Genomic DNA, 27642 nt, shown 5'->3' with positions numbered 1-27642 from the left:
CCCTAGTTACTGTTGTAATCTGAAAACACAAGCTTGTTCTTCCAGTTACTATACTATGATCCTTTAATTGTTCACATGAAGGGATTTATTTTATACTTGCTCACAAAATTAGTACGATTTACTTACATTTTTTCCATTTAACTGATAAATATCTTACAATTCGAAAAACATCTTCCGATCCTGCATTAAATTGGTTTTTTGGCGGATAACATGCTTTCCCAAACTTGTATGCAACTATTTTCTGGAAAATCAATCAGTGAAAGTTGATTCGAAAGGTTCAAGCAGATTATCCGGGCATTTGGCTTGTTGACTCCAGGCTTCCAGTGCAGTGGGAACCACTCTTGATTGTTGGGATTTCCAGTTGCAGCAAATTGTGTGCTCATTGAAATCATTATTCTAACCATTTTGAACTCCGGTCGATCAGGGGTTATATCTTCGACCATTGCATTGTAGAATATGTATGGGAGGATATCGCAATGGGAAACTCCCCGTATGTCTCCTTCGAAATGGAGGATGCGATGATTGTCGTACGTAAGTGATTCGAAGTCGAATCGATAGAAATACGTTGGCTGGTGCGCATACTTCATTCGAGAGAAATAGAATCTCGCGATTCCGTGCCAAAACATTTTATGAGACAGCAACTGAAATCAAGCGCGATTAAGATAAAGTATTCATATTAGAGAAACGCTCTTAGTTACGTTCAGAAAACAAACCAAGGATGGTGTACTCTTGCCAAAGTAGGTGTTGCGTATGAGGCGACCGAAGCGTTTGCACTCATTGCTATTCGGATCTAATTCCAATTCGGCAGGTACAAGATGAGTGCAGTCTCCCAATTGCTCAAACTCAGATGAATTTTTCTTTAATGCTGAAGTAGAGAAAATCACAAATTAAGGAAAAGCCTATTAAAAGGATTTCTCACCTGGATACATAATAAGCCCTTCAAATGAATTTCCTCCCACAATAACTGGTATGTGATTCCCCCAAGCGTTTGGAGCCATTAGTCTAGGATCCTTGGGTATAACACAATGTATGCCTGTGTATGGCTCAATAACCGGCCCAACAGGTAGAAAGAGTTTATTACGAAGTTCATTTGTTTCAAGATTTCTCGACAGTTTAGAGACTAAATCATACGGATCGGCATGCTCCAGAAGTTCCAAAATTGTACACTCTTCCAGCTGCTTTTTATATCCCATATGGTACATAAGGCGATTGGTCCATTCATTTCCCGGTGGCTGCAATGCCCAGCAACAGTATGCCGATCCTGACATCAAGATCGCCTTATGAAATAATCCCACTGCTTGGTCGCTGAGCAATAGGAAGTTAATGCTAGCAGCTCCAGCGCTATGTCCCAAAGCTGTGACGTTGTGGGGATTCCCTCCGAAAGCTGCAATATTGTTTTTTATCCATTTTAAGGCCATAATCTGGTCCCTTAAACCTGCGTTTCCGGGAATGCCAAAAACTGGATCTTTCAGCGACAAAAAGCCTAAAAAATATCAACCATAAATTATTTCTTAAAATTGATATTGACCAAAAAATACCAAATATATTAAGCCTATATGCGATAAGCACCAAAACTATGTCCTTCTCCATAAAATAGTCGGGGGCGTACTTAGCTTTCCTTGTGGATCCTGTTTCGAAGCCTCCCCCGTGAATCCAAGCCACCACGGGGAGAAGTTTGTCCGGGTGTAGCTGCTTGAAAAATAGGTGGCCTTGGATGAAGTATCTTGGAGTTCAGTTATAACAAAGTTTGGCAAATAATAATATTGTGGCGCGGCAGGGTTCGCAGCATTCGAAATTTATTTCGAATGTTGCGAATGCGAACAAATAGATGGCGCGGAACTTTCCACTTTGTAGAGCTCGCCACGGGAGTGGAGGACTAGCGAGGAAAGTGTGCCATGAGAACCAAATGGAGACGGATCGTTCTCTTCTGTCTCTAATTTTTTGGATAGTCGGTTGTCTTGCGGTGCAGCCTTTTAATTTAAACTCTTTCGTTCCAATTATTCGTAATTAATTTAAACTCTTACGTTCTAAAAGTGATTTCCAAGTTGTTAAATATATACAAAAATATGAAATTACTGAGTTTGGTCTCAAGGGTGTAAAGAATCAATTAAACGCGGAAATCGTTAAGAAGTCTAGTGCAAATTGCACATATTGATGACCCCGAAGAGCACCGCAGCGCCAGACATCAGCACCGCAGCGCCAGACGTCAGCACCGCAGCCCCAGACACCATCCAATTCCGACAGCGGCACGGGTCGTCTTTTTGTAACCGGCACAACGGCCCGGGCGAAAAACAGCAGCAGCGCAAATAGCACATATTGGTGACGCCGGAGCACGCACCATAATTGCGTGAACAACTGCAGCCGCAGTCGTTTCCAGGGGTCGAAGCCGCCCCCGTCACTGCAGCCCCGCTGTCCCCGTCGCCGCCACCGCTGCCGCCACAGACGCCGCAACCACCACCGCTGCCATCACAGACGCAGCAGCTGACACCAGTGCTGCCACAGACGCAGCAGCTGCCACCGCTGTCGCCACAGACGCCATCAACGCAGCCCCAGCCACCATCATTGCCGCAGCCACTTCCGCCGCCGGAATCGTCTCCACCATCGCCGCAGAGGTCGAAGCCGCCGCCGTCACTGCAGCCCTCGCCGTCAAGATCAGCGCAGCTGACCGACACCAGCATCACTGCCACGGCCACCGCTATCAGGCAGAAGCCGAAGACTCCGCCACCATCGCTGCAGCAGAAGCCGCCGCCACCGCCGCCGCCTTCACATCGACGCCGTCTTCACCAAAGAGGCCGCAGCAGCGAATCATTATTGTAATTTATTTTAAGTGAATTGTAATTTATTTTAGTTGAATTTATTTTCTTTTGACAAATCAATAATTATTATACCCGCTGCAGGAGACGGCGCGGAGGTCTTTAAAATGCTCGTCATCGTTGGTTGTCCGCTCTCTGGGCGAAGTTCTGAGAGGTGATTTCTTTGTGCGTGCGTGAATTTGTGGGTTCGGCCTGCAAGTGACCGCCCTCGCCGTGCGTGTTCCTCCACTTTGGCGGCGGAACCCGGAGCTGTGGTTCATACATTTGGAAGCGCAGTTCCAAATGTCCGGCATCACATCGGACGCGACCCGCTTCAACTATGCGGTGGTCGGCCTGGATGAAGAGTCGATTCTTCTGGTGTCCGACGTAGTGAAGTCGACATCATACACGCAGCTCAAGAGCGAGTTGATCAGGCGCCTGTCGGCAAGCGAGTCGGCGAAATTAGACCACTTGCTGGCGGGTTTAACGTTGGGTGATCGAACTCCCAGCCAACTGCTTCGTGAAATGAGGCAATTGGGTGGGAGCAAAATCGACGATGACCTGATCAAATCGCTCTGGCTACGACGGCTCCCGGAGGGCACCCAGGCGATCCTCGCTTGCGTCTCCGGTTCCTTGGAGGAACTGGCAGCGACGACCGACCAGGTGCAGGAGGTGTACGTACGCCCAACCATGGCGGCCGTTCAACCACCGTCGGATGAGGTGAGCGACTTGATGCGCGAGATAGCCGCTTTAACAGCCAGTGTAGCCGAGATGCGGGCGACGTTGGACGCTCAGCGTTCGGGTACCAGATCGGGAGCTCGCTCACGGTATGCCACTCGAAAAGGGCGTTCGGGTAGTAGGTCGTCAGGACAGTCCACGGACCGAGGGATTTGCTGGTACCACCGCAGATTCGGCGATAAAGCCACCAAGTGTACAATCCCTTGTAAATTCACGCCTGCCACAAAAAACTAGGTCCGCGGGGCGTCTTGGCGACGGCCACCCAGAACGCAGCGCCACGTCGCCTAACAATTTACGACCCTCTCAGCAGGCGCAACTACCTCATCGATACTGGTGCGGAGGTTTCGGTTCTTCCCGTACCTCGGCAACATCAACTTTTTCTACAACCGCTCAAACTTGCGGTAGCAAATTCTTGCCGCATAAACACATACGGGTATAGGCAAGTGGACGTGAGTCTTGGCTTTCGTAGGACGTTTTCGTGGCGTTTCATCCTGGCGGATGTCAGCTTCCCCATATTAGACGCAGACTTCTTGTGTCACTATGGATTGCTGGTGGACTTGCAAAATAAGTCCCTTATAGACCCCACGACCAAACTTAATTCGTCGGGCCAAATGGTATCTCACACTGACAATAATCTTTCCGTTCTTTTAGAAGACATTACCGACTCTCGTGTTCGGGCACTTCTCCAAAAGTTCAGCTAGATTACTACCGAGTGTAGTCTCTCCAAACCAGTGAAGCACAATGTGCAGCACCACATTATCACTACTGGTTCCCCGATCTTCTCGAAGGTGCGTCCTCTACCATCCCAGAAACTGGCTATTGCACGGAAAGAGTTTGAACAACTCGTTCAACAGGTTATCTGCAGGCCCTCAAATAGCTGTTGGTCTTCCCCACTGCATATGGTCCCTAAGCCAAACGGCGAATGGCGCCCATGTGGGGGATTACACAAGGCTAAATGCACACACTGTTCCTGACCGATATCCAATTCCACTCATCCACGACTTTGCGCATCACCTCGCGAATTGCCGCATCTTTTCGACCTTGGCATTAACCAAGGCTTATCACCAAACCCCAGTAGCTCCTGAAGACATTCCAAAGACGGCAATATGCACACCCTTTGGACACTTCGAGTTCACCCGGATGACTTTCGGATTGTGCAATGCGGCGCAAATCTTTCAAAGGTTCATTCACTCAGTCCTGCGAGTTCTGTTTCGTATATTTGGATGATGTTGGTCGCTTCTTCCACTGAGTCTGAGCACTTAGCCCATCTCGAGTGCATTTTTCCTTGAGGCCGGTTTAGTCCTGAACGTTGAGAAATGCAATTCTTGAAAAACAGGTGAGATTCCTCGGCCACTTCATTTCCCCTGAAGGAATACAGCCCGACCCAGACAAGGTGCAAGCGATAACAAGCTTCCCGCGTCCAAAGACAGTGAAGGAGTTGAGGAGGTTCCTTCCTGTAGTAGTAGTAGGTTCCTTCCGGCCACCTTTCGCAAGGAAGTGTTCCACGCAGTTCACGACTTAGCGCATCCAGGCATCAGGACAACAAATCGGTTAGTCACCGATAAATACTTGTAGCCCTCCATGAACAAGGATGTCAATTCCTGGGCCAAAGAGTGCATCGCATCCCAAAAGTGTAAAGTCACCAGGCATGTAAAGAAAGAAGTGGGTTCATTCCCCCGCACTACCAAGCGGTTCCACACAATACACCTCGACATAGTAGGGCCTTTGCGAGATTCGCACGGTTATAGGTATTGTCTCACAATCATCGACAGGTTTACGCGGTGGCCTAAGGCAATACCTCTGAAAAACATTACGGCGCAATCATGTGCCGAAGCCCTCTGTCGAGAGTGGATACCTCGCTTTGGCGTTCCTGCAGTGGTCATCACTGACCAGGGAATGCAATTTGAGTCCACCCTTCTCTTGGAATTAGGCAAACTCCTAGGGTTTAAACCCCAGCGAACTACTGCATACCACCCGCAATCCAATGGGATGCTAGAACTTTGGCATCGGACGCTGAAAGCCGCCATTATGGCACGCGACGATCCGTCCTGGTCCCAAGTCTTGCCTCTCGTCCTACTTGGCTTATGTACAACACGCCGAGAGGAATTTGCTGCCTGCCCCGGGGAGTTGATATACGGGGAGAACCCAAAACTCCCAAGTGATCCGGTCTTCGACAGGAGATGGGGTCTCACAGAGTCGGGGTTGGTGCGTCTGCTGAGAGACAATCTCCGACGCATAAAAGCCACACCACCCACCCGACACTCGTCCACACCTGCCTGTTCGCCCAAGGAACTGGTTACGTGCACGCACGTTCTGGTCAGGACGGATCCCGTCCGGAAGCCGCTGCAGCCTCCATATGAAGGCCCGTACCGCGTTCTCGAGCGGGGAGAACATTTCTTCCAGCTCGAGATCGGTGGACACAAAAAGGCGGTCTCTCTGTCCAGGCTGAAACCCGTGTCCGCCCCGAAGCAGCGTCGTGTCCGCTTTGTGGATTGACGGTGAACGAAGTTCCGGGATCAGTCGCCGAAACCCCCAGGTTTCATCTGGGGGCGGAGTGATGTGGCGCAGTAGGATTCGCAGCATTCGAAATTTATTTCGAATGTTGCGAATGCGAACAAATAGATGGCGCGGAACTTTCCACTTTGTAGGGCTCGCCACGGGAGTGAAGGACTAGCGAGGAAAGTGTGACATGAGAACCACATGGAGACGGATCGTTCTCTTCTGTCTCTAATTTTTTGGATAGTCGGTTGTCTTGCGGTGCAGCCTTTGAATTTAAACTCTTTCGTTCCAATTATTCGTAATTAATTTAAACTTTTATTTACTGAGTTACTGAAATTACTGAGTTCGGTCTCAAGGGTGTAAAGAATCAATTAAACGCGGAAATCGTTAAGAAGTCTAGTGCAAATTGCACAATATCAAATTGTTAAAAGACAGATGTTTCAGCATGAGGCCCTCAACTCTTGTAGGCAGAATTCGGATTTCGGACACAAACAAAACGTAACCCAGAAACTGACTTTGTGAGTAGTTAATAACCCATAGTTCGTATGAATTCAATATGTTAGATTATTCACGTTAGTGTGATTCTAATATTCTATGATGCCTTAGGATACAGTAAATTCGCACGAGATAGGCAACTTCGGCCAATTATAAGGTTGTTAATAATAATAGAATGCCTTTCCCCTTCATATATTTTGCCCAATATTGTGCTTTATGCTTTTTTAAAATTTGGTTACCCTAGAATGAGTTTAAGGAATGCTTTTCGGTAAAATTCGGAAATAAAATTGCATACTTTTATGTTGTTAGCTCAGTTGTGTATTTGTGTATTAAACCAATTTGTAATGATTTAGTTTTAAGTATAATTTTCAAAGAAATAGAAGTGAATTTTAGTCTGGTGTCATAGTTTATCATTGTTCTATTAAACAACAACAAGCGCTCCATATCCTGGAGATATCACTCAAAATGTCGTGAAAGGAACATCCTGAAATTGAACTTCCTGAATCTCCACTCAAGAAGGGAAGATCTGAATGCTCAAGGCACCGAGGAAACCTTACTTCAGCAAATAAATCATAAGATAAGGGTGGATGGTTCCTTCTCCGCTCTCTCTGAAACATTAGGAATATGTCGCGCGAGGAGAAATCCGTGGAATGCGCGATACTACTGCTGGCGGCAGTTAGGTGCCTCCATTTGGCGACGCAATCCGGCTGCGTGGTGCAGACAGCTGCAAGCGCAATTCGCGCTGGCTCGATCGAAATGGCATTCGGGTAGTCGCATGCCAAGATTCACATCGCCTTGACGATTTACTTCTATCATCATAAATACAGAGCTTCAGTGACTAAATGTACCACCGGATGCATGTTTAATGCAACAATAAAATAGGCTCACTAGGTGCCCCGGCGACGGCTACCTGCGGCGGAATACCACGTCGCCTTACAATCTTCGACCACCTAATCAGACGTTACTTCCTGGTCGACATAGGCGCTGAGGTGTCGGTTCTCCCTGTACCCCATCCAAACACTTTAATCTCGCAGAACAAAGCCTTAATAGACCCCGCAACCTCATTAGAAACGTCAGGGAAATTTCGACCTGCCAAAATGACACTCTTTCGATAATTTTCGAGTATTTTGCCGACCTACGCATTCGCGCATTCCTCAAAAAGTATCGCAACATTACTACAGAAAGTAATTTCTGCAAGCGTCCACTTTCACCCCAAAAGCTTGCTGTTGCAAAGAAAGAGTTCAACGATTTAATGAAACAGGGTGTTTGCAGACCTTCCAAAAGCCTCTCCACTTCATTTCGTCCCTAAGCCAAACGGTGAATGGCGCACATGTCGAGATTATAGGCGTCTGAATGCTTAGACAGTTCCAGGCCGATACCCCATTCCACGCATCCATGATTTTACGCAATCGCTAACGAACTCCTGTGTTTTTACGATCTTATATCTAGCTAAGGCGTATCACCAAATCCCTGTCGCTTCTGAACACATTCCGAGAACGGCTTTCGGACTCTTCGAGTTCACCAGGATGACTTTCGGCTTGTGGAACATCTCGAGTGCATTGAGGCCTTATATAAGGGACCCAGGCCGTTTATTCCGGCCGATTTTCGCAGGGAAGTATTTCAAGCAATACTCACCTAGGCATCAAAACGACGAACCGGTTTGTCGCCGAAAAATACTTCTGACCGTCCATGAACAAGGATAAAAACTCCGATGCCAGACAATGCATTGCATGCCAGAAGTGCAAGGTCAACAAGCACGTACAAAAGGTGTGTTCCCTAGGTCAACCAAGCGCTTCCACACTATCCATCTCGGCATCATCGGTCCTTTGCGAGATTCGCACGGGTTCAAGTATTGCCTCATAATCATCGACAGGTTTATGCGGTGACCTGCAGCAATATCGCTGTCTAACATTACGCCAGCTTTGGTATTCTAGCCGTAATCATCACGAACCAGGGAATGCAATTCGAATCTACTCTTTTCGCGGAGTTAGGAAAGCTTCTTGGCTTCAAACGGCATAGACTAAAGGCTGACTTAATGGATCGTGACGATACCTCGTGGTTTCGGTCCTTTCGAAAGGAATTCACGGCCAGCCCCGCGGAGATGGTGTACGGGAAGAATCTGCGCCTCCCCGCCGACCATGTGCTGAATATCAAAGCAGAGTTAAGCGACTCAGGGATGCTGCGTCTGCTCAGGGGCGCGGTTTCGAAGATGCGACCAACTCCACCGTCCCGACCCGTGACAACGAAGGTGAACACCCCCAGGGATCCTAAGACGTGTAGACAGGTCCTCATTAGGGTTCACGCTCCCCATTGGCGTGATCACGCGGATGGTTTGTTTCGTTGAACCCGCGTGGTTTCAGCTGCGGGCGTAATGATGTGGCGGTACATTGGAGGCGCGAACCTAGACACCATTATCAATTCGCTTCCGCCGCCGCATTCAATGGCCGCAGAAACAGCTAACGGACTGACATGAGACTGGGATAACAAATGTCTGAAGAAGGGAAGATCTGCATCTTCAGAGCCTTCAGGAAATAAATAATTAAGGATGCAGCATCAATCAGCGTCGCAACTTAGAGAAAGGAAATTTAGTACATGAAACTTCATATGGGGAAAGAAAGAAAGGAAGATGCAACTCACTGTATGTGTATGCGGTACCTTGTTTACCGACCGACAAGCCGCAACGAATAGATAGCGGCAATATTTCAAGCATATTTCAATAGACAATTCGTTGATCCTCCACTTTAAATGGGGTTTGTCAACAACTGCGAAACTACTGAACGAATACATAGTGCGTGGTTACTCTTGGAGGGACACTGTGAAAAACATCGCTCTCTCTACATTGCATTTCTAACTTTAGGGAAGGTGTTTGATAGCGTGCCACATAGACTCATCTGGTATGCTCTACGGCAATACTTTCCATACGCCGTTCCAGTAAAGTTAAAAGTATGGAGTCCCTCTGACATTAAATAACACACTCGCGCCTATTATCTTTACTCTGATCATGGGCACTGTTACAGCCTAGCGCCTAGCGCCCAACTCACTACTCTATGCAGGCAACGGTTCCCTAGCGTCGTAGAGCCAAGATTTTTCAAGTAACTTGTCCAAAAGTTGAATAAACGTCCCATATAAAACGGTCTCAAACTGAATCTGAACTAAACAGAATATTCGACGACTAACCCTGATGGAAAATTCACTATTAATGTCAGCGGTAGCGACCTGCGAAGAAATAAACGATTTGAGTATCTCGGATCAGAGAGTGGAGAGCTGAAGAGTGTTTGAGCAGAGATTCTTCTCAGATTACAGTTGACTTTTTTTTCAGTGTAAATCTCATTATAGAGGCCTTGCAACCCTTTCAAAGACCTCAGAAAGATCGATTAGTCAAGTTATCAAGAACAAACTCTCCGGTGCATGAAACAATAACATTAGCACGTTCGATGAACTGGGGTTGGGTCTCTGGAAAAGGCATTTCAAAACGTCTTCAAAATTTCACACCCTGCAAAATACAGCACAGCCACCATGCTGGAAGGAAGATCTGTCCAATCTTAGGAAGCTTAACAGGAAGGCCTTCAACATCTTTTATAGGCGCAAATACTGACAGCCATACAAGGGCCACCCTGTAAAATTCGCCCAACAAGACTGTCAGGAGGCGGTACTGACTAGATTGTTGCCAGAACATTGAAAGCACGAGCGAGTCAGCAAGACTTAATACGATTCTGCCCAAGAAGCATACGAACTCATCTTTTCTTAAAAAAGCATCCTAGACGGCATCTTCTAATAAGACGCTGAAGCCATTAATCCGTACGCACTTTCTCAAAAACGTGGAGGACTGTAAGTCAGACCCAATGTTGCGAGATTATCAAACCTACAATTAGCGAGGATAATAACAGCTAAGTATAAACGGTTTCTCTGCGTGTAAATTTCTGCGTATAAAAAGTTGCGCCGCAAGCAGGCAGGCATGCAGGGCTTCCGCCCTATCAGCCTCAAATCTTTCGTGTTGAAGATGCTAGATAGGATCCCTTAAGGACAATCATGCAGAGAACGTCTTTCTCCAAACCTCAGCACGCCTACCGCAAAGAAAAATCCACAAAAACCGCGCTTTTCACAAGGTAATTAGCAATATACCCTAGCTGTCTTCCTGGATAGAGAGGCAGCATTTAACAATGTTAGTATGAAGCTCTCAAAGTAGCGAGTTGCTATTCTTCTTAAATGCTACCCCCCGGTTCGGTACGTCGTCGGACTACCAACTAAACACCTCTCCATCGTCAGAAAGCTAGCCTGGAACCGTTTGTCACATTACTTCGGGTTAGTCCCCGAACTCTCCCGCCTTGCGGAGCCTTCAAATCAGGGAATTCCTTTCACCAACGGGAGGGGAGAGGAGGACGGAAACTGTCAGTTCAAGGAGCCCCCCTGGCATCCGGCTCCTCCACCGGTCGAGCTCTATCTTCTTAGCAACGAGAAGGGCCCGAACGTAATGGGCAACACGGCTCCACCGGTCAGCACGCCTCAGCATCTCTTCAACAATGTTACCTGGATCCCCTGTGTTTAAATACACGTGTTGTTCGGGATGACGTAAATGACCATCCAAACTGACTACCGGCAACTACCAAACAAAAGTAATCCACCCCAACGTGCAGGTGCTTCGACGGTAACAAGGTAGGTCCCAGGGCGAAACGTGGGTTGGTACCCACGATGGAGCATAAAACCTAGGAAATTACTGCTGAACCAACACCAACGGCTCTACTACCAAAACCTATCTCCACCTCCACGTGGGAGCTGGGAGCTCTTTCTTAACGAAAAGCTGCAATACAGGACTAATGTAATAGCGTTGCAGGAGATGCGTTGGATAGGGACCGGCTGCCTGGAGAAAAGTCACTACACCATATATCAAAGTGGCCATCCAGTAAACGATGTACTTGGAGTAAGTAGTATCGGCTTTGAAAATATAAGCGAACGGCTATGCACTCTGCGCTTGCGAGGCAAATTTAGAAATATAAGCTTCATTAATGTTCACGCCCCTACAGAGGAGACTGCAGAGTCGGAGAACCGCACCTTCCACGAGGGGAGGGGAACAAACCCTCGAAGCCTGTCCCAACTGTGATATCAAAATCAAAATCAAGTATGACATCAAAATCATACTTGAGGATTTTAACAGCCAATAAAGGATGGAGACCGTATTCATGGCGACACGTTGGCTCCCATAGCTTACATCAAAATACAAATGATAAAGGACTGCAGATAATTCAATTAGCAGTGTCACACGAAATGGTTGTTGGAAGTTCCTGGTTTGAGCGGAAAGCGGTCCACAAGCAAACATGGGCCTCTGCAGACGAGACCACTTTCAACCAAATTGACCGCCACCTCTCAGCCTTGATGAGTGTCAGAACATATAGGGGGGCCAATAGAGACTCGGATCACTATCTCTTTGGCATGGTGCTCCGAGCTCGAATTACGACACCACCCAGAATCCCCTCTGACAATCAGGTGAGTATTAACACTGAAGCCATCCACAACACCTATAAGGGAGAAATGGATGCCTTACTCACTGCAGCCAACATAGATCCTGGAGATGAAGCATCAACAAATTATCTTCACAATCACCTGAAGAACGTTATCATAAATACGGCCACAAACATACTTGGCCCCAGCCACAAAAAAAAGGAACGGTTGGTTCGACGATGAATGTAAGCTAGCAACGGAACGGAAAAATGCTACATACCGAGTAATGTTGCATTCTCAAAGAACGTGGGCATGCGCAGAGACTTATCACGAACTCCGTCGAGCGGAGAAGCGACTTCACAGACGGAAAAAGGAAGACTGAGAGAACCAACAGGTCTATGAACCCGAAAAGTACAGGGAGCAACCGCACCAGACCTGGAAGTTTTACCAACAAGTCAGCAGGATGAAGCCCTATACACCTCAATGCTCATCCTGTCAAACCAAAGAAGGAAATCTGATTTCCGACAGAATGAACATATTGGGACGATAGTTGAGTACTTTGATGAACTACTGAACAACCAGAACATCGGCGAGTTGAAGGTCCCGCCAACTGAAGACGACGGACAAATACTGCCAGCACCAAGTATTGAAGAAACAGTCCGTGCAATTCATTGGCTTAAAAATCATAAGTCGCCAGGAGCCGATGGAATTACAGCCGAATTGGTTAAATATGGAGGCGACCAATTACACCAAGTGTTTCATTAATTTGTGCTCAAGATATGGGACAGCGAATCAATGCCAGACGACTGGCAAAGAGGCATTATCTTTGTCATACATAAAAAGGGAGATATCACACAGTGCAGCAATTATAGAGGTATCACGTTGCTGAGCACCATTTATAAGATATCCTCCTCTATCTTGCAAGGCCGGATAGCTCCATACGCCCAAAACATTATTGGCCCACACCAAAGAGACTTCACTCCCGGCAAATCAGCAACAGATCAGATTTTCTCTGTGCGGCAAGCGATGGGAAAACTGTTGGAATATGGACATTAGTTGCACCATCTTTCCATCGACTTTAAAGCCGCCTATGATAGCATAGCCATGGTAAAACTGTACACGGTCATGAGAGAATTCGGTATCTCGACGAAATTGGTAAGACTGAGTAGGTTGAACATAACCAATGCGCGAGGCCAGATAGATGGAGCAGGGTCACTCTCAAGACCATTCCACGTCAACAACGGTCTAAAAGGGGATGCCCATTCGTGCGTCCTCTTTAACCTGGCCCTCGAGAAAATTTTCCGTGATGCTTTAAGACAGCGTGTGAGGGGTACGATCCTCTTTAAGTCCACCAAACTACTGGCCTATGCTGACGATATCGACATTATGGGAAGAACGTCCCGTGACGTACAAACTGCCTTCATCCAAATCGAGCAGGAGGCGTCAGATCTTGGGCTCTTGGGCTTTGACAAGACAAAGTATATGGTGGCAACGTCAGCACCAAAAACCAACCAACCAACAACGTCAAACCGCACTGGTCAAACGGGAAGAATAAAGATAAGAAATTATCATACAACTGTGAGACCGTTGATAATATCTCCTATCTGGGGTCGAAAAACGCAACCGATGATAGCTACGATGATGAAATCCGCGCACGGTTGTTGTCAGCCAACAGAGCCTATTTCAGCTTACAAAAACTGTTCCGCTCGAAACGTCTCACCGTAGGATCAAAGCTCTTACTGTACAAGACAATGATCTTGCCAGTCCTTATGTATTCCTCGGAGACTTGGGTTCTTAGCAAGAAAAATTCCGAACTCTTGGCCACATTCGAGAGAAGAATCCTCCGAAGAATGTTTGGCCCCCTACATGAAGATGGACGATTCCATAGTCTACATAACGACGAAATCTATGAGCGATACCTTGACCGTCCGGTTGTGGATAAAATCCGGCTGAATAGGTTACGGTGGTCACTTAATCCGTATGAATGAGGATGATCCAGCCCGGAAAGTCTATAAGGGCATTATATATGGTAGAAAAAGAAAAAGAGGCAGACGCTGCCTGAGATGGAACAATGGCGTAGGTCAGCACGCCAGACAGCCTTTAGGAATATCGAATTGATGGACCTCGACGCAAAACCGGGATGTCTAGAGTTCCTTATGAAGACAGTCCTAGACCGGACACCGGTTGTTACGCCGTTGATGATGATGGTAGCAAACCTCTTATGGCTGTAACTGCAACTTGTCGACAACTGTGTCCCTGCAATCAATAACCTACTTAACAGCTTTATCGCGCGTATGTGGCTAGTATTAATCCGGCTCAACACGTTTCTCCCTTGGCGCAACCCAACGGAAAGGCAGGGCTTCCTTAAAGATTCATTTAGGGTTAATGGTAATTGATTTTAATGAAATCTATATGCGAATGTTACTTCAAAATTCCTTTAGAGAGAGCTTGGTAGAAGTACAAGCACATATACATTTTTAAGGTTTTGTGTAAAATAAAACCTTATTAAAATCGGTTTACTGTCTGTCTGTCCGCCACACGCATTTTTCTCAGAGACGGTTGTAGCGATTGACACCAAATTTGGTGGAAAGGGGGGAATTGTGAGCGCCCACGCATACCGTGAGTTACATCATTCATGAAATTTAAGGTACCCATACATGCAAAAGGGTGTGTAATTTTTTTTTTCACTAAATATAGTCATGTAAGGTATCAAATGAAAGGTCTCGATCAGTACTTTCCGAAGCCGGTTTTGACATTTATATAATGGGTGGGGAGTAAGGGGGGTTGAAAGTGATGACTTCTTTAATGGGCTCATTCTCAGAAACTATCTGAAATCTGAAAAAGATCAAGAGACTGCCACTACATGGTGGCTAGGCTTCGAAATACCTTCCATACCGAGATCCCTTCAAATAAAGTTCAATAATTGGCTGCAGAACCCTCCTTAAGTTCATTTTAGCACCACGAAATTTCGCAGCAATATAGGCTCTAATATATACCAAGATCCTACCTACTGTGAAAATCTCAACATTACTAAGTAAGCAAAGTATTGTTTTTTAACCCCGCTCAATAAAAATATTTGTTCCTGTTGGGAAACTCCAAACTCCGAGAAACTCGCTTCCAACTGCAATGTGCAATGAACATTCCACATCGGAAAAATTCGCTCCAAGTCGCTCCAAGGTTCGTTCACACACTGCATTTCACACTGCTTTTCATCTTGCACACCTTTTGATTTTTCCCTAGAAAAAAACCGACAACCCATCGGATCGGCGGCAAGTGCTAGCAAACGGAGCCATACCAAACAAAACACTCTGTCCACACGTTTGCTTTACGACTGGTTTTTGAGACTTTGAGGCAAATGTGTGGACATGTCAGCTCGCCAAGAAGCGCGAGCAACCACGCCAAATACGATTGAGACTTTTTGTCATGCCTTGGCAAATATATGGACCGCACGTCAGGAAGGTGAGTTGGGTCCTCTGAGAATTCCAGTCCCTCGACACTATACAAAATCACAACTCTCAATACACCGTGAGTTTAGGGACCCGCGCCAGGGTGAACCTAAAATCCATATATTGGCGAAAATAGAGAAACAATAAAAGCACGGACGTTGAGGGGTCGCGTACGAGGGGCCGAATACTCGCACGCCCAAAGCCACAATCATGATAACTCCGTTCTTGACCTAATTTTTTTTTAGGGCTCCAATGACGATGAGACACCACCTATATGACTCTCACTCAACATCAGCGTTCCCTAGCCGCAATATGCAAAGATTCCCTTTAAATTCACTTCTAATGTCTCACGGAAATCGCACCTTTGTGCAACCGTCCTCCTTGCGCTCAGTGGTTCGCCTCCACATTTCCGCAGTTAGTCAGTTCCTGTACCGTCCTTTTGGGACGTGATGGGACGACTTCCTCCACACTAAAAAATGAAAACACTTTTAAAGGCGGCTCATAAATATGAAGCGAGCTGTTGTTGCACAACAAGAAAGTTTTCTCACTGCGGACGACATTTGGGTAGGAGAAACTGCAGTTAGGGAAGGGTGCCTAGGCCGATGTCAACTCCTAAATATACTCCTGATTGAAATATGCTCGATATGATCAAATGTACGTTGCAGGTCGGTCGAAACCAACTGAAAGTGTGCGTGTGGCAAACGCCGCGCTCTCAAATTGTGTCCCCGGTGACGAGGTTTTGTAGTTATCACGGTCGCTAAGACCATGCTTCCCCATCACAATACCGAGCTTTCTGTTGTCAGGGCCCACCTAGGCATTCAGATTACCCATCAAGTCATGTCACTTTTAGAAAACCTTGCCTGAACTGTGTGCAGTCCCTTATAGAAAGCCACCTCCGCTATGTAGGAAATTTCTGTTGTTCCCCGTCTCAAAAATGTGCTTAGCGGCATTTAGCAACATTTCCACACTTGATTTGTATCCACTACCAGTAAGTTTCCTATAGTACAAAACAACATAGTCCCGCAAAAGAAAGGAATACTTTTCAGAGTCTCAGAATCGCGAGAATTTTAGCACATGGGAGGCCTACCGCTCATGAACAGTTTTCGATAGCCAAAGTTCGCGGCTGTTTCAGTAGAAATAAAGTTTCCCTTTAGTCACTACCTTCCAGGAGCATATGCACCAGGAGAATTCTTGGTTGGACCTGATTATTTGCGGTTGTCTGTTTCATGGGAGTTTCATGGTGGTTGTGGTTGTACCATATATCGCGGCAGAGCTCCTTGTGGGTTCAAGCATGAAGTTACGCTGTGCCCCTTAGTTATGGCAAAGGTGCTAAATACGCCTCACCTGCAATGGTATGAATATTATTTTACAATCGGTATAAACCAATACCGCGGTGTCAGTCACAGCAGCGCCCTGATTGTGGTTTCCAAATCAATCCGTTTCCAAAGAGGATCGTGGAATATTCCTACCGCTAGTTGCTATTTTCGAAAAAACCTATGCCTAACCCTTTAGTCGCTATTTTCGATAAACAGGGAAACAGGAACTGGATTCTTAAATTGCAGCACGCAGGTCAGATAAGAAACATGACCAAACGCAGAAGTAGACATATAAGGTAAGCATATTTAAACATTTGGATAGATATCCTAAGTCTAGATTATGTAATAAATTCTACTTACATTGGTTGTATATATGCTGAGATACAGGCAGTCTTCAGATCCTTCCATATGTTGAAACGTTTTATTCCACTGAATTGGCATATCTGCCTCTTTAGTACAGTCACGTACCCCTTGCCATGATTCCGGTGGAATTGGATTCTTCTCCAAATAAAAAAAATATCAGATTATTTAAATTTTATAATTGGGAAAGTCAACAATTATAGCTACACATGCATGTATGTGTAATAATCGTGTTCTCTTCAGTTGTACCCGCATTTTCGCAACTGCGAATCATTGCTGATGCTAGGATTTCAACTCTGTCCACATTTTTAACAAAACCTTAATAAATTCGGTTTAAAGTCTGTCTGTCTGTCACACCCATTTTCTCCGAAAGGACTATGCCTATTGATACGCAATTTAAAAGAAAAATGGGAATTGTGAATCCCTTCGCTTGTAATGAGTAACATCGTTCTACATTGAGTTTAAGGGAGGGACCCCACACATGCAAAAGGGGAGTGTACATTTTTTCCATCGAATATAATTATGTGGGATATCAAACCAAAGATCTGGATTAATACTTTTCTAAGCTGGCATCAGCTAGCTGTGGTAATTACTTTCATGGATCCGTTCTCGGAAACGAATCAACTGAAAACTTAACTTTAAATATAATTAATAATAGTGTATTACTATATTTTTAAGAGATTGACTGGAAACTAACAATATGGGTTACAATAGATAACGTTGACACCACGAAATTTGGTGGGAATCGCGCTGTAAAGTTAAAGTCAAAGTTTTCTCTTTTGTCGAAATGTCCTGTAATATAAAACTGGATGTTAGTGTAATACTGTGAATAACCTGACATACTAAATACATAACCACAGTCGGCCATAAGCAGTCGGTTACTATAAATTGGTCCCCCGAATCCAGGAATAATTTTTGCTAGATAAAATATAGCATTTGCTGCTTTCTCCCTTCTAATCTAAATATTCTCTGAAGTTCACTTTGATGTCGGTCACCATTCTCCAGCAATGACGAAAGAGGGTGGAAATCGTGGAGGGTCCTAAGTTTTCTCGCTGGGCTGGAATTGAAATTTCAATGAAAAAATGGAGTACTTAGGGTCACCTAATATGGCCAAGGTGCTCTTAACCTACCCCAGGGTAACAGCTGCGGAACAGTTGCCGAAAGTCCTCATACTCTGAGTTTGCTAACTAACGCTAATACATTCAACGTAACACGACTTCTTCGAAATCTTTATTAACACTCTGATAAAGCATAAGGCTAATTCGACAAAGAGAAGGGACGAAAAAAAGACAATGCTGCACATATCAACTTACTTGTGAAAGCAACAAAGACTGTGCACCATACTCAAAGGTATTGATCCCAATGAAATAAAATGGCATCTCACTGAGGTAGGATAAGGGTGAAATCAGGTAGCGTCATTCTGAACTGGAGCAGAATAAGATGAGCTATATTCAGTGGCTGGTAAATTGGGGAACAGAGACGTCAAGGCTGCGACTGCCTAACGCTCTAGCCGCTAAGCCATCCGGACACATAACATGCAAGCCGAAAACCGGAAGTTTGGTACTTCAGGTATGGCAACAAACTGTTCCATTTATAAAATATATGCATTTAGTACGTCAGATTATTCACTTTAGTGTTATATTGAGATCCAATGTGTTGGGTTGCAGTAAACTTCAACAAAATCGGACATTTTGACCTACCATAAATTTGCCAGTAATAACAGGATTTTAATCAAACTCGGAGTATCACGCTTTATAATATATCCTATATTACTAAATTTTATGAGTCTAGGACAAGCTTAAAGGAGGTTTCCGGCCAATTTCTCAAAAATATATAAATATAATATTATTAACTTTGCTCCGTATATGGGCGGCTAGAAGATTTTTTTAAAATTTTGTGATGAGGTAGGTTCTAAGAATCTGAAAGTTTATTTCAGAAAGCACTGACCGAGACTTGAAAGGAATCTTACGCTCCCCCCCCCCCTCTTTTGCATGTGTGGGGCCCGCTTAAACCCATCATAGATTATTGTTACTAACACAAGGGAATTCATCAACCTTTCCACAAAATTTCGTATGAATAGGGACTATGGCTCCTCAGAAAATCCCTGTGACAGATAGACGGACGGACAGGTAGACAGGCAGTAAATCGATTTTAATAATAATAATAATAATCGTTGGTGCAACAATGCATATTGGATCAGGGCCTTGAAGTGTGTTAGAGCACTTCATTCAAGACCGTAACGGTACACTACAGTACACTGTAGAAGGCAATGTGGTCAATATTGCGCTCGCCCGAGATTATTACCCTGATTGGACTCAGATATTCATTCACAGCTCACACAGATACTCATGACATGATATCCTTAAACGAGATCGCGTCTTGTAAGCTAAATCAAAACAAATTTCGAACCCTTTGCCATAAGATTGGCTTGTTTAATACATTTCGTCCTTCTGAGAATTAATGTAACCTAAGAAAACCTCTAGCTGTTTTTAATTTTACCCATTATATGACCAGAAATATGTAAGGAGACTTTTCACAGTCAGCATTTTTTTCGAAATTTTTGTAATTTACCAATTCAATAGAATATAGTCTCAAGAAAGTTCCCTCAAAATTGCAAATGGAAACTAGCAAAAGTTTCTGCATCTTAATTTTTTGTTTCTGTGAAGGCAAGGTATTTCACACACGGCATTACTAACAAGAAAACACAAAACCGCATATTTTTCATATGAATTGTACTGGTGACGCCACGTTTTTTCGGATATTTCTGTTGAGATTACTCGGCCACTTATTAATCAATTTCCTTGATTGCTTTTCTGTTTTATTCTTTAGACTTGTTTTTAAAAAACTTATATATATAAAAAAAACTTATATATATATAAAAACTTATATACATAAACTTATCCTCACCTGAGTTGCAAACGCAGAGCTGCATGCGACCAGGCGCGTGTCATGGGTTGCGGATAATGACATGACCCACCGGGTCAGCTACGAATATCGCAAGTTAATCTTGTAAATAAGTAGCCGCGGACAAGCAGAACGTTTCCCTTTGTGTTCGTCCTCCCTTACCGATTCTTCCCGTTCAGGAGGAGTAAACCTCCTTAACAAATCCGTAATCCGGGGTGAAGGGATCGACGCGCCTATCGGATGAATTGCAGTGACGTTACACTGTATTTCAGCGGCTCCCCTCCAAATACCTTCCCTACCTTTGGAGGTAACCATGGGGCATTGCAACATTGGGGCTCTGTTGCAGGGTTGACTGCTTCCCCAATACTCGTGGGAATAAAATTGGGGAAAACAATTTAATTTCTCTTAATGGGACCCCAGGGACACGAAGACAGTACCCAACACGGTTAAGGGTCGTTCAACAACATCAGAGCGGCTCTTCGCCCTTGGATGTTTTGGATGTTTTGGCGATTATGCCGTCAACCACCAGGGACGGGAGACCTAGGCGTCGTATGGTTTGGACGAACCAACTCAACGAATTTATCGTCCGCGCCTATTACCGTGTCACGGATTTGGAATGGAATCCATCAGGGTACAGACATCGACTACATGACGCGTTCATAACCCGATTTCCGGAGCTAAGTCATGTTCCGGAACAGAACGTCGTCAACCAGTACCGGGTGATAGTGAATAACAACCGAGTTGCCTTACCAACTAGGCAACAAATCTTCGAAGAGGTTTCACTTGAGCTCTGGCTCAAATTACCGGACTAGTCAAAGGAGTAACACAAGTACTCCACCTGTAAGGCACTCCATGAATCCAGTAGTCAGGAGAAGCTTAGTAACTGGGGATGTCGACCCAATTTATAATGAGGCTTTGACCGCATTCCAGGTCGCATTCACAGAGTATGCTGAGATTCTCCCAGACGCTAGGCCAAAGATCCCAAAACTGAAGTTTACTTCGGCAACTACTAACATCATTGCTGCCGTTGACAGAATTTTGGCTGATCGTTTGGCTAGCGAGATTACTGCTACAGAGGTTCACAGCCTGATCTACGTTGCAGCTGCCACGGTTATTCGTCTCCATAACCAACATCTTAGAGCGAATAACAGAGGTATGCGCAGAAGGACTTTACCGTTCTGGGTGTTTCGACTCAACAAAAGAGTCGAAAAGTTGAGAAAGTAGATTGGTCGTGTGACGCAAGCACTCCTTGGAAATCCATCACCAAGAGTGCACAGATGCGTTGCGAACATCATTGGAAACTACCATCTGTCCAGTGATATGCCAATCGAAGAAATCCTCGAGGTGCTGAAGCAGAAACTTGCGGTATGCTCCAATCGCATCCGTAGGTATCAGAAAAGCTTTCAGCGAAGGACAGACAACACCTTGTTCTTCCAGAACCAACGGGGATTCTACAAAAATCTCACCAGCTCAGATAGGGAAAGTAACCTCAATCTGGATCAGGCAGACGACTTCTGGAGAAGTGTTTGGAGCGAATCCAGCCGTTGCAATTTAGAAGCAGCGTGGCTGCCACACCTTAAGCGTTCATGCGAGGCCCTCCCCGAAATGACTATGCCTAACGTAACTGAAGTCGACGTTAAAGCAGCCCTTGACAAGGCAGGTAACTGGAAGGCGCCAGGAGTTGACAAGATTCACAACTTCTGGCTGAAGCGGTTCAAGAGCACTCACAGGATATTGGCAAATCAATTTAATCAGATGATTGCCGATCCTGATTTAGTTCCACCATTTTTCACCAAGGGGATAACTTTCCTCATCCCCAAGGAACAGGGTGCCTCTTGCCCTTCAAAATGTCGACCAATTACTTGTCTTCCTACCATCTACAAGGTCTTCACTTCAGTTCTGTGCGCGAACATCTCAAAACATCTTCATGTTTATAAATTGATAGCTGAAGAGCAAAAAGGATGCGCAAAAGGCTCCCGAGGCTGCAAAGAACAGCTTATAATCGATACGGTAGGTGTAAAGCAGGCTGTCCACCAAAAACGAAACATCTCGACAGCCTACATCGATTATAAATCAGCCTTTGACTCCATATCACATTCGTGGTTACTACAAGTGTTACGCTTGTATAAAATCAACCCGAATGTCGTTCTTCTTCTGAGAACAGTAATGAAGAATTGGAGCACGAAGCTATCGGTATCCTCACAAACATCAGGAGAGATACCAATCAGGCGTGGCATTTTCCAAGGCGACTCTCTAAGCCCACTGTGGTTTTGTTTGGCTTTGAATCCGCTATTCCATCTTTTGCATGAAAGCAAATACGGGTTCCAAGTCAAGCATGGCATATTGTCGAAATGAGCCATTTAATGTACATTGACGACATCAAATTGTATGCCAAAGACGAGAACCAACTTCGCTCCTTGCTGGACATCACCATCCAGTTCAGCAGGGATATCGGCATACAGTTGGGTTTGGAGAAATGTCGCATAAAAACAATTGTTCGGGGAAAACACACCGACAACGAAGGATACAGCCAAAATAACATCCGAATTGAGGGCATGGATTCGGACGACGTCTACAAATACCTCGGCATATTGCAAGCAACAACACCTGCTGAGGCAATAATTAAATCTAAGTTGCTGGGGGAATTTGAGCGGCGTCTGGATCTTGTCCTTAAAACTGAGCTGTACGGGAAAAATAAAATCATGGCAATCAACACCTTTGCCATTCCCGTCCTTCTATACACTTTCGGTGTGATACAGTGGAGTAATACTGATTTAGAATCTGTCAATAAACGGGTAAGGGTAGTTCTTGCAAACAACAACATGCACAATAGAGCTGCCGAAAAATTGAGGATCACTATCCCACGTCATCAGGGAGGAAGGGGGGGTACTTGATTTAAAAACGTTGCACTACAATCAAGTGCATTCTCTTCGTGAGTTTTTCTATGAGAAACAATCCTCTAGCCAAATACATCAGGCTACCGTCATGGCAGATAATAAATTATCTCCTTTGAACTTGAGAAGCAGAGAATGGGATTCCATGTCGAATGTTACCTCAGTTTAACAGAAGATCGACATGTGGAAAGAGAAACCCATTCACGGAGGTCATATAAAAAATTTGTTGTTGTCAGGCATTGACATCGAAGCCTCCAACAAATGGTTGACAAATGGTGTACTTTTCTATGAGACCGAAGCATTCCTAACTTCAATTCAGGATGCTTCGCTCCCAACAAAAAATTATAAACGGTACATTCTTCACGACTCCTCAATCACCAACTCCAGTTGTAGGTTATGCAACTGTGAAGAGGAGACCATCCAGCACATAACATCTGCGTGCAGGATGTTGAGCGGTACCGAGTACACCAATCGTCATAACTCCGTCTGCAAGATTCTCCATCAAAACCTTGCGTTGAAGTATAACTTAGTGGCAACCTACCATCCTTACTATAAGTATACTCCGCAGAGAATCTTGGAAAATGATCGGGTCAAACTACTGTGGGATCACACTATTGCCACCGACCACAGTGTTAATCATAACAGACCCGATCTAGTTCTGCTTCTGAAGGAAGAACGAGCGTGCTTTATAATCGATGTAGCCGTACTGTTGGACCGGAACACTGTTGAAAAACAGCACGAAAAAATCCGGAACTGCGGCCCCTTGGCAGACGATATGAAGCAGACTTGGAGACTACAAAAGATCCAAGTAGTCCCAGTAATAATTTCAGCGACGGGATTAGTCCCGCAGAACTTACATAAAGCGTTGAAAACGCTCGATCTTAGGGCTGGACTATACATGGAGATGCAATAAGCAGTTATCCTTGCAACCTGTGCTATAGTCCGAAGAGTCCTGTCCGGTAACAATCTGACCTAATGGGTTTCAGTCTTGATCCGCACTGTCTTCAATATAAGATCCATGTCTCTGTAGTGTAGGACCTCCGCGTCATTGGCTGAAGTGTTTGCGACAATCGGGATGTAGTAATACATTTTCGCATGGTCGCACACACTTTGCGTTAAAACGCATCATCGCTGTGATGCGGGCCTTTGGATGTTGCCTTCAGCCCATCCTTAGGTTGGTCGCCCCTCGGTCCGGTTGGGCGGGAAGAGGGTCCGTGGGCTTTTTGATATATATATATATATAAAACTTATAAGTTTATAACCATTTCTATCACGTTCGCGTTCAATGTCGCAGATTTTGGCACCAAACCATCGGATTTCTTGCAGAGTGCAGATATCAATGCGCCTTTTCCGAAGGCCTCTTGCGAGTTCCTCGGTCTTTCCAGTTAGAGTGCAACATTTAGCGTGCAAACACGTATTTGTTTAGTTCGTACTAACTTACTTACGTCCTGACGCCGTCCATGCATCAAAAATCCTTGCCCATTTCTCCACAGGACCCGGGCCCGTCTTGCCGCGTCGACTGAGATGCCCTAACATTTTTCCGAAGCTTGTTACTCGATTTGATCATCTTGTTTCTAACGACATTGGATGCATTTTCTTAGTCGGCCTGTCGTCTGTCACCAAAAAGAGATCAGGTAGGATTTAACATAGTAGAGTAACTCCAACTATACTCTATTTATCTCTTTCCCTGATCTCAGCATTTTTCTTTTGTTTTACTGAAGGTAGTACAAAGTATGTTGCCTCCCTCCCCTCCTCCTTTACTTGGGCTTGGGATCAACGAACTATGTTAAAAGCTTAAAAAATATTTACTTTGTTTTTGCGTATCAAAATTGTCATTGTGCACAAGTGCGTTACACTGGTAAGTTGTTGTTTAGCACGAAATGACACATATGTGGGCAAGTTGCGGTTGTCGCAACCTGATCAATCAACCGCAACTTGTCCACAGACGTGCAAACTCATTGCAAGCGCAACTTACCGACAAACTTGCAATCTCCCTGCAACCAACTTGACAACTTGCACGGAATCCAATTTTTTTTTGGCATCAATTGTATCTAGATATAGTGTAGAATATATGGGTAAAGTGATTTTTTTATATTCGGAGTCATTCGGAAATTATAGTATTAAACACGTGGTAAGTCACACGCCAGATTTATGTCGATCGCCGTAACAAAGCTCGTATTTAACGGTCCGAATGAATTTTAACGGTCGCTAAACGGACAAGAATTGAAGCCAAGACCGTATATGTGTTTCTTCAAGAAACCTAAGGTGTATGGACTAGGTATAGTCGATTAATGGTCAGTTAAGGTTTTATGGCTAAAAATCGCATTCCACTTTTTAAATGCGTTTTTCTCGAAACTGCATATTGAAGATCGACTGCCATCATAGCTCAAAATCTATCCAACAAAATTCTTTGAAATTTCCACGGTTTATTCAGAACATATTTCTACGGTCCGCAAACTAGGATAATTGCGATTCATTCAGTAGTGTTTTTCTATTCATTGAAGAAGCCGTAAAAAACACCAAAATTCAAAAAAAAAGTTTAACACTGCGCCAAAAATTTAGTTTTTAATATTTTTGAATAATCCTAGTTTGCGAACTGTAGTTAAGTCTGTACGTGAAAATGCCGTTTACTTCTTTTCTCTAAGATGATCGCAGCGCCCTCTATCGTGGCAGCAGAAAAAAACACCTTTTTTTGGAGATGGGTGTATAAATTGCTCTGTATTTCAATAACTAACCTAAGTACCTAGGAAGAAATACGCTACAATTTACTGCACACTTTTTCGGCCTACTGTATTTCTATAATCCAATCTAGGCTTCTTTCATCACATGTATCTGTTAAATAGGATCCTTAAGGGGGTCAGACCTTTTTTTCGCTACAGATAGTAAACGGAAAACCATCTCCAAAAAGGATGTTTTTGTGGTGCCACCCTAAACGACGTCCTGTTCATTTTAAAGAAAAAAGTAAATGGCATTTCAACGTGTGGATGAACTAGGATTATCACAAAATATCAAAAGGTTTTTTTTGGTTAAGTTTTGATTTGTTCGCGGCCTCTTTCATGTATAAACATATTGGAAAACCGGAAGCTGGACGCTTCAACTCAAAAAGGTTTTGTATATTTCTTTTATAAAAACATTTGAGTATGTTTTTTTTCCGTTTGTTCCTAACACGTAATATATGCATATATTATGTGACAATATCCACTTTCTTGAATTTGCAAAGAAGCCACAAATTTGGCGTATTAAAATTTTGTTGGTAATAGTGCGTTTTCCACCAAACTTGGTGGGATCATGCTCTATACTAAAGCCTACATTTCTACTTCGTATTGGTAGTATGAACTTAAGGGGAGTTTTGTAGCCAATCACGCTAGTAATATACCATTATTAACTTTATTTGAACAGATATCGGGCTGGAGGGTATTTCAAAGCCTAGGCACAATATAGTAGCAGCCTCTTGCTTTTTTTCTGATTTTTCGGCTGAGTACTTTCTGAGAATGAATCTGTTATCTAAAATTATCATTTCCCCCCCCCCCCCAACACTCCTCACCTTTTAAAAAAATGTTGCTTCGGATAGTAGTAGCTGAGGCCTTCCATTTGATACCCCACAAATATAGTCATTTGTTGAAAAAAAAATGTACATTCTCCTTTTGCATCTATGGGGACCCTCCTTAAAATCGACGTAGAATGATGTGTCAAATTCTCACCTTTCCATCAAATTATGTGTCGATGGCTATAACTGTCTCCGAGAATGCGTGGCAGACAGACAGTTAGACAGTAAACCGCTTTTAATAAGATTTTATTTTACACAAAATGACCTGATGATTCGCAATTATCCTAATTCACGAACTGCAGAAATATGTTGGATAGATTTTGATGTATGGTGGCACCTGCTTTTTTACAAGCAGTTATGCGAAAAACTCTTTTAAAAATTAAAACGTGATTATAAACAATACAATTTTAACTGACATAAACGTTGAGTTTCTTCAAAAAAGCATATAAAGCCGCTTTTTGTTCTCTGACTTCAATTCTCGATCCTTTAGCAAAGGGCCGATAAATTCGCACTTCACTAGAGCGATCAACATAAATTTGATATGTGACAACTTACCTGGTTAACATTGTAATTTCCGAAATTTCCCAAATATTCTACACAATATGTATATACAATTGACGCCAAACCTGCACAGACACTCGGGATGACCCCCTTAAGAGCATCACTAGGGCCAGTCATTTATATTTCGCATCACGAACTTACAAGTTGTACACAAATTTAAGAACAGGACAAAGTTGACTCACCCGAAAGCGCAGAAGTCCGACTGGTGGTTTGGCAAAAGGTACTTTTTCAAAACTGTAGAATGGTTTCCTCCATACAGAGATCCTTTTGACACCTTCCACTAAACCATATTCAGTCATCACAATAAATTTCTCTTTGGTTTTGCGGATGTTTTGTTTATGTCTGAAGCGGCTTAAACTGAACGGACAAAAGAGGCTTCAGTTCTAAAGGATTTAGTTCACAAATACTTACAAAAGTTTTGTTTTTAGTTTAGTCTCTATTGATGATGTCATGATGAGGACTATTTAGTTCGTCAAAGAAATTATTGATTGGATGCAACGATTTTGTAAGCTTTTTACATTGTTGGGGAACGGCCGGAAATATTGGGTAATTTGAGTTTCCTAAAGTTTCATAATTTGGTTAATGACCGATTTTAACTATTTTTGCTAACTGACAGACAGATTATATTCCTGAAAGTACATTCGTCATGGTGTC

At 44.2% G+C, this 27642-nt stretch overlaps 1 protein-coding gene across 5 annotated transcripts; it reads right to left on the bottom strand.

Moving 5' to 3' along the window:
• Window positions 1–54: 54 nt before the first annotated feature.
• LOC119658877 (esterase B1-like) lies at window positions 55–27642 on the bottom strand. Of its 5 annotated transcripts, none has more exons than XM_038066652.1 (7): window positions 27400–27642; window positions 27171–27345; window positions 17083–17223; window positions 1539–1692; window positions 920–1483; window positions 699–865; window positions 57–641 (listed from the first exon to the last, which is right to left on the bottom strand). In XM_038066652.1, exons 1-7 carry the CDS (start codon window positions 27438–27440, stop codon window positions 186–188), a joined length of 1698 nt encoding a protein of 565 aa, XP_037922580.1. In that variant the 5' UTR covers window positions 27441–27642; the 3' UTR covers window positions 57–185. The 5 variants fall into 5 exon arrangements, with proteins under 5 accessions (XP_037922618.1, XP_037922580.1, XP_037922599.1 ...); XM_038066671.1 differs by having other exon boundaries at window positions 59–641; window positions 1539–1689; window positions 27400–27641; XM_038066663.1 differs by having other exon boundaries at window positions 59–641; window positions 17083–17220; window positions 27400–27641.

Source organism: Hermetia illucens, chromosome 1, assembly GCF_905115235.1.
Source record: "Hermetia illucens chromosome 1, iHerIll2.2.curated.20191125, whole genome shotgun sequence".
Taxonomy (NCBI): domain Eukaryota; kingdom Metazoa; phylum Arthropoda; class Insecta; order Diptera; family Stratiomyidae; genus Hermetia; species Hermetia illucens.
This window is presented reverse-complemented; position numbering and strand designations above follow the sequence as displayed.

Coding starts and splice junctions, on each gene's coding strand:
- LOC119658877 (XM_038066652.1), bottom strand. CDS start 27,440: ATGACATCATCAATAGAGACTAAACTAAAAACAAAACTTTT. Junction 17,224..27,170: donor TCGGACTTCTGCGCTTTCGG/GTGAGTCAACTT, acceptor TTTTATTTGGAG/AAGAATCCAATTCCACCGGA. Junction 642..698: donor CCTTGGTTTGTTTTCTGAAC/GTAACTAAGAGC, acceptor GCTTGATTTCAG/TTGCTGTCTCATAAAATGTT.